General features: G+C 51.4%; 1 protein-coding gene across 1 annotated transcript; it reads left to right on the top strand.

Moving 5' to 3' along the window:
• The first annotated feature begins 448 nt into the window (after positions 1 to 448).
• PRDM14 (PR/SET domain 14) lies at positions 449 to 7,437 on the top strand. Its single transcript, XM_042035739.1, has 7 exons — positions 449 to 732; positions 814 to 1,084; positions 1,341 to 1,577; positions 1,751 to 2,021; positions 3,572 to 3,774; positions 5,055 to 5,156; positions 7,210 to 7,437. The coding sequence occupies exons 1-7, from the start codon at positions 449 to 451 to the stop codon at positions 7,435 to 7,437; spliced, it is 1,596 nt and encodes a 531-aa protein (XP_041891673.1).
• The last annotated feature ends 284 nt before the right edge of the window (positions 7,438 to 7,721 follow it).

Below are 7,721 nucleotides of genomic sequence, written 5' to 3'. Positions count from 1 at the left end.
CGGGGCCCTGGGCCGGGGCTTGGAGAGGCGGCGGGCAGAGCCGGCGGTAGGGAAGGTGGGTCCGGGAGGCTGGACCACCCCCCTCCCCTCCCCTCCCCTCCCCTGCACCGACGTGAGGAGGGGCGGCCCGGCCGCTCCGTGAGTAGCCGTGGCTCCGCCCCGGGGTAGGGGTGCTGCCCCGACCAGCACCCCAGTCCGCCCCCGGGGCTGTGTGACCCCCAGGGCGGGGGCCGCCGCCCGTGCCCACCCTCCCCGCCCCGCTCCTCGGGCCGATATAGCCGCGGGGGTAGGCTGGGGCTGGCCCGCTCGCCCCGACGGCGGAGGGCAGAGAGCGGCGGCTGTCGCGCCCCCGCCCCGCAGCGGGACCCTGCGGCGGCAGCACCCAGGTGTCTGCCCCCCCCCTTCCCGGCAGATCCCTCTTTTCCTTCCCCGCCCGGCTCTTCCCGACATGGCTCTGTCCCTGGCTGGCGAGTCGGTCCCCAGAGACGGCGGAGACTCGCTCGGGATGAGCCCCGCCGGCCTCGCCTCCTACTTCCCCTCTTTCCTCCCTCCCTCCCAGTACTTCGAGACGGCACCCGACTTCTTCCAGCCCCTGAAATCCCTGGGCGGGCTGGTTTCCTCCTCCCCGCCTCTGCCTCCCTTCACCTTCAGCAGGGTCCCCGCTTTCCTGAGCCAGCCACCCCCCCTGCCCCCCGAGCCCTTCCCCAGCCTCCCCTTGCCTGTCTACACCAGGCTGCCGGCCCCCTTCCCTCCCAGCGAGGGCTCGGCTCTCGGGACGGGGGCCCCGGGGTTGCTCTCGCCGCCCTACCCGAGCCCCCCGCGCAGGGCTGCCCGCAGTCCGGGCGCAGACGAGGCGGCGGGGCAGAGCTACAGGTACTACTTCACCGAAGAGGAGCTCAACGCTGTGCTGTACGGGGCCCTCCGGAGCAGTCAGCCGACCGGGAACCTCCACGCCATCTCGGGGCTCCGGGTGTCCCCCGCCAGCTCGGGTAAGGGGGTATTCGACGGCGGCGAGAGGGGCGCACAGGGTGACATCGGGCGGCAGGTCGCTTCTGCGCTCCCACACAATCAGGTGTGCGGGAGGGTTCGGGGACAGTCCCAAGGGATGCAGGCAGCCAGGCTCAAGGACCATCGCAGGGGGCACGTCGGACTTTATTTCCCTGTGATTTTCTTGCGTTACGAGCCCACACCTGGGAAAAGCCAGGGGTGATTCAGTCTGCGGCCTCTGTCGGGGAGGTAGGACCTGCTCCTGGGGGCCGGTGCCGTGCTGAAAGAGGGATTCCTCTTCTGCAGGGGCTGCGGACTCCTCCGCCCCGCCGCTCGACCGCGACTCGCTGCAGCTACCCGAAGGTAAGGCCCGGGACCGTCCGCGCTGCGCCCGCCCGCGCCGCGCCGCGCTCAGCCCCCTGTCACCCGCAGGGCTCGCGGTGCTGCGGGTGGCCTACGGGGACGTGTCTCAGCTCGGAGTCTTCTGTACGGACCCCATCCCGAAAGGAGTCCGCTTCGGCCCTTTCCAAGGCAAAGTGGTCAACACGAGCGAGATCAAGACTTACGACGACAACTCGCTGATGTGGGAGGTAGCCGAGGCACCGTCGGGCTCACCCCGCAGCCCCAACGCGGGACCGGGGCGAGGCTTTCAGCCTCCCCTCTATCGTAGCCTGCAAGAGGGGCCAGGCCCAGTGTGGGTGGTGGGAGCGGGACGTGTGCGGAAGGGTCGGTCAAACCTGATCCTGTTTTCTCTGCTCTCCAGATCTTTGAATACGGTGGCCTGAGCCACTTCATAGACGGGAAGGGCGCCGCTGGCAACTGGATGTCCCTGGTGAACTGCGCCAGGTTCCCCGAGGAGCAGAATTTGACGGCTATCCAGTGCCAGGGACAAATCTTCTACGAAAGCTGCAAGGAAATCTTCCCGAAGCAGGAGCTGCTGGTGTGGTACGGCGATTGCTACGTGCAGTTCCTGGGCATCCCCATCAGCTTGAAGGGCATGGTGGAGGGGAAGAAACCCCCGCAGCATTCCGAAGGTGAGCCTGCCAGCAACCCCTTGGGTGACACTACCCCTTATTCCGACGGACGTGTGCCTGGCCGGGATTAGATTCACACGAGGTAAAGAAACACAGGCATCACTTTTTTCCAGCTGTTTTATTTTAAAGGCTTCCCAGACCCTGCGATGAGGCGGTGGTGGGTGACCGGTTCTGCCGCGGGGGCGGCGGCCCGGCTGCCCCGGTCCCTCGGGTCTGTCTGCCCTCCCGGGGAGCCGATCCGCGGCCGCCCCTTCCTGCAGCATCCAGCACCCCGAAGCAGAAGCTTCCCCTCGGCGCCGGGGAGTCCGGGGGGTGCACCGAGGGCTGCCGGCAGCGCGGAGCAAGAGGCTCCCCTTTCTTCCGCCGGCAGTCCGCTCCCAGTCCGCGGTTCCTCGGAGAGTTTAAAGTGTTGTTTGTTCTGACGATTGCAAAACATCTGGTGGTCCTGGGCTGAGCTTGCCTCGGCCCCGCAGCGCCGTTGTTCAGGGTCCCGTTTTGGGACGAGATGGGCTTTTCGGGGTTATTCCAGCTTTGGTCCTGTTCCATCTTACGATTGCACACCTGACTTTCGTGTAATTAACGCTCTCAGTAAATGAGGCAGGCTGAAGTCGTTCCGATCCCGTAACGCCAATATTGCTTGCAAAAGAAAGCCAAATGCACTTACGCCAGGGTGAGGGGAGGGGAAGGGTAGTTCTACTTGTAATGTACAGGAAGTATGATGTTCTTATAAGCAAAACATGTGTGGAGAAAACAGAATTGTGCCAATACGGGAAGAGCTGGAGCAGGGAAGGGATGGGTCAGCTGGGTGCAGCAGAAAGGGAGAGAAGCAAACTGGCATGAAAATTTGGCATGGAAAATTTTGTACCTGTTGTATTGAAGTGTCTAATTCGGACAGATGCTAAATGGTTCATTTCATCTTAAGGTTTAAGCTAAAGCTACTTTTATTAAAGACAGAAAAAGATGTGTAAACGTCTGAAAAATTTCCAGTGTTTTTCCTAAATTCAGCGGTTAAAAATGAATTGAAATACACACACCAAAAAAAACGCCAAATAAACTTGTTATTTTGTTCGATAGTTATTTGAAAACGATAGAAAAGGTGTACAATTTTTTTTTTTTTTGGGGGGGGGGGGATGGTAGGTAAAATTTACGGACAATTCTTGACAAGAAATATCTTGTAATGGTTCCATATGGGCAGAAGTTTTTATGTGGGACTCTGAGTTGTTTTTTCACATGTTTTCTTGCTATTTATGGAGATACAAGGATGAAATCCTGTTTTTGCTGAAGTTAGTAGCTAAAATGAATAATTTTAGCAGACCGTAGGCTCTAGTTTGTTCCCCTCCGTTAAAAAGGCAAGGGGAGCACTGCGAACGTTCAGGAGTCACGGCACGTATTTTGTTAATGATATTGCCAGCATCCATTTACAGTTGTTGCCCTCTTGGAGACTTAAAATTCCCCGTAGGGGTCCTAGCTCTGACAAGGATGCAGATTTGAAGTGAATCCCTTCTGCCGTGGTGTAACAGAGAGGTGGCACTTTCCCTTCTGCTGTACAGAAGCCGGGGAGAGCTTCAAGTGTGAGCGCTGCGGCAAAGTTTTTGCCTACAAGTACTACCGGGACAAACACCTCAAGTACACCCGCTGCGTGGACCAGGGGGACCGCAAATTTCCTTGTCACCTTTGTGACCGATCCTTTGAAAAAAGAGACAGGCTGAGGATCCACATTCTCCACGTTCACGAAAAGCACAGACCTCACAAGGTGAGCCTGCTCCCGGGTCTCTCCTCAGTCACTGGCTCTTCTGGGGGGACTTAATAAGTCTTTTTTTTCGTCCAGATAAGATGCTGACAATGTTCCTCCTCCTCCAGTTTCCCCAGCAGTTTCCTGGTGGGACTGCTCTGCCTTTACAGGAAGAGCTTGTCATGTTCAACAAAGCTTGGTTGAAGAAATTTAATGGATTTAGCTTAGGAAAATAAACCCCACAGTCTCAGTGAGAGTTTAAAAAGAAACAAAATTTCTCCTGGGCTTTTTGGGTGTTTGCATGTGAATGTTGCTCTTTTTCTTACACAGTGTGGGGGGTTAACTTGTGTTTAGAGGTGCTTGGCTCGGCAGGATGAGGAGAGAGATGTCTCACGTCTGTTTCTCACACCCCACCCCTCGGTCTGAGAACTGACCACAGCTGTGTCTGTGACTGTTGAACCAAACAGGGCTTAAAAGTTGTACATTCAATGTGAAGCAGACTTTCAACTGATGAAAGCAAATCTTTGAGATACTTTACTCATCTCCACCAAACACCTTGCTTCTAGCACCAGTTTTCTCTAGCAGCCCTGGGAATGGAAAATCAGACTGTTTCTAAAAGCTTGGGAAGGGCAAGTCCTACTGCTTGAACTTGCACAGTTAAATCTGTCCTCAAAATTCTCCAAATACCTGTTTTATACATCATCCTACAATGTGATTTTTTTCAGGAAAGTATTTTATAACTAAAATGTCATTATTGCACTGTCAGAATATCTGCATGGAATTAGTAACAGATAAAAATATTCCATTAAATATGAGGTATTAAATACCATGTAATCCCTTTCTTTTTCATTTTCCCTTGCCTTGGTCGATTTAAGGTTATTTTATTCTTTAGGAAGTTTGTCTTTTAGGAATGAAAAATAACTGGAGTTTGATTTATATTTTTTTATTAAATGATTTTGCAAAAATTTTCATATTTTTATTGCTGAAGATCAATATTTTCCTGAAGAAAATAATTTTTATTGAAACATTTTTAACACAAATTATTTGAGATTTTGCATGATTTTCATGTGTGTATGTATGCATATGCACCTAAATTTGTTCTTAATACAAGACCAAACTTCCAGGTATTTCAAATTATTGCAGCTTAAAATTACTATTGTGTTTACACATGAATACATAAATATATGTGCATAAATAGATATATGTAAGAAATGTGCACATCATCCACATACTTTTTTTTTTTTTTTTAACTATTCCATTACATGCTTCCTTTTAACTTTATTCCTTTTTCCCCCCCCCAGTGCTCTGTGTGTGGGAAGAGCTTTTCTCAGTCCTCCAGCCTGAACAAACACATGAGGGTTCACTCTGGGGAGCGCCCCTACAAATGTGTCTACTGCAACAAGGTAAGGCAAAGCCTCCCTCTGCTGCTCTTTCTTTTTTCTTTCAAGAAAATGCTTTGTATTTGAGTGGTAACCAGATAAGTGGGTGTCTGTTCTGGGCAGTTGTGAGGTAAAGTGACAGGGCTGGATGAGACTGAAGAAACAGGATCTGGTCTCCATCTGACATGGAATTTGTGGCTCGTCCCAGCTCAGTGATCTGCTGCAGAAATAAGGTCTAGAAAAGCTTGAGAGCATTTCAAATACCATCCAAGGCGTGCAGCTAGATCCAGTATTCTACTTTTTCATCAGACAGGTAATTTTTGGTGTTAGTGACGCTGCTTCTGGATGGCAATAAACAGATCTGGTCTATAAACTGAACCTGCACAATATAAATTTGTGCAGGCTTACCTTGTAATATCAGGGCTGTTGATGGGCAGCTGGGCATGGAGGTTTCACTTAAAAAGAACACAAACAGAACCATGCAGCCCTGATCAAAGATGTCCTCTTCTGTTACTGCCCATCACAGCAGGGACGATTCAGGTGAGCTCTCCCTGTGGAAGTGCTGATGGCTCTCCCAGCAGACAGCATGTGGATGCACAGGCTGCTGCTGGGTGAGTATTGGTAGGGCTTCAGGTGCCATGGTTTGTCTGTGCAATGCAGAAGTCCCACAAGCAGTGGTAACCTGCTCCTGATTTTGTAGAGCTAGAAGTTTGTTTGTGACTGGCTGGACTAACACAAAGCTGAAGTGTTATGCTGTGAAGAATCCTAGAGGAAGCTCCTTTTGGCTATTATATTTTTTTGTCTCCCCATGATCCCGAACACACTTGTAGGCAGAGCTTAGGGTGAAATATCATCCTTAATCTTCTGATCACAAAAGGAGGTGGCAGAGCTTTATAGGTTGCTCTGTAAAGAGATCTCTAGGAACAGTTGACCAGCCCCCAGCCATTTCTGGTTGGACTGCTGTGGATTGGATCAGATTAAACTATTAGTCCTCAGGCTGCTGGATGCAGCTATCCTGGGACATAGCCATCATTTCTGAGGCTGGAAAACCAGGGTCTGTTTTAATGAATCCTCACCTGCTCCTCCTGTGCAATTATGATACTTCTTTTCCTCTTCTACGTCTTAACAGTGGCTTTGCTTTTCCAGCTCCTTTGCTGGAAAGCAGTGGTCACTTATTTCGGCAACATTGTGAGATTAAAGGAACAGTGTTGGGTCAACATCACTATTCTCTCCCTAAAACATATTTTGGCCCTTGATATACATTTCCAAGGGCTTATGTATAGGACTTTGTGATCTTTTTGTGCTCTAAGGTTGCAAGTGAAAAGGCATCTGAGATGTAGTGCTGTTTGCTGTGAAAACTTACTACAGAGTATTTATTTTTTGTGGTCTGCAAATAGCAAAGGGCCTGAAATTGTCTCTCTTTGGATAAGAAAAAATAGGGGAAGCATGGGCAACTTCACAACATTCCTGTTGAAATTTTGATGTGAGGGTTTTATCCCCAAATGTAGGAGAAGTCTTTATGACTTTGCTACTCAAGTGTGCGTGTTAGTGGTGGGGGAACAGGCTGGAAAGTCTGCCTGCAGAAAGAGCAGAGTATGATGGAGCAGGGAAGATGAGCCTGTAAAAGGTGTATGTGGACTGAATGGATGAATTTTAGCAGCTGAATCCCAAGACAGTCAAAGGGTTTATCTTTGAAAATAAGAACTGAAAGGAAAGCCTGCATTTTGTTTCCCAAACATAAAGGAGCTGCAAAGCTAATTAGGGCAGTATTGACTTCTTACCTCTGACATACAGAAGATATTTACTGGTGTCTTTGGTCAGAAATCTTTCTCTGAGCTTCATCTGTCTCCATGGAGTCAGCCACATCCGTATAGCAATAGCTGTTGCCTTCTGATTCCTCGTTGCTGGGAGTTTTCATTCTTTTTTCCAGTCACCTGAGGATGTGAGCTATTTCAGGACTTAATTTTGAGGGCAATGTGCTTTGATGGGGTCTGGGTTAGCTGAAGGCGGGGATGACACATGTGAAAGCAAATTACTTGCAACTGCATCTCCTTTCCGATGATCCCTGCCCTTCCAGGCGTTCACAGCGTCCAGCATCCTGCGCACTCACATCCGCCAGCACTCGGGGGAGAAGCCCTTCAAGTGCAAGCACTGCGGCAAAGCCTTCGCCTCGCACGCGGCCCACGACAGCCACGTGCGGCGCACACACAGCAAGGACAAGGGCTGCACATGCTCCGTGTGTGGCCAGCACTTCCCTGAGCAGGAGGATTACAACTTCCACATGAAGATTCATGCTGCTCATTAGCCAGGAGCCCTGCGGATGTGTCCTGGAGCAGCTCGTGTGTGTGTCGGTCTGTGTGTGGCTGTGTGCACAGCGCAGGAGGTGACGCCTGCACTGGCTCCTGGGGTAGGTCTGGTCTCTGGACCCAGGGCATATGACTGAGCGTAGGGAGCAGAGTACACCCTAATGCCACTCTCCCTCTCCTCCCATACTCTAATCTCTAAAGGCAGGAGGGAATTCTACCTCCCAAAACCACTTTGTGCACAGGTATCACTGTGAGGAGCGTTTCTGCGTCTCTAATGCACCAT

Source organism: Corvus kubaryi, unplaced genomic scaffold (assembly GCF_017639235.1).
Source record: "Corvus kubaryi isolate FWS band 111438036 unplaced genomic scaffold, C.kubaryi_AGA036_p1.0 37385, whole genome shotgun sequence".
In the NCBI taxonomy this organism is placed as follows: Eukaryota; Metazoa; Chordata; class Aves; order Passeriformes; family Corvidae; genus Corvus; species Corvus kubaryi.
The sequence above is the reverse complement of the archived record's forward strand: the minus strand, read 5'-3'. Positions and strand labels throughout refer to the sequence as shown.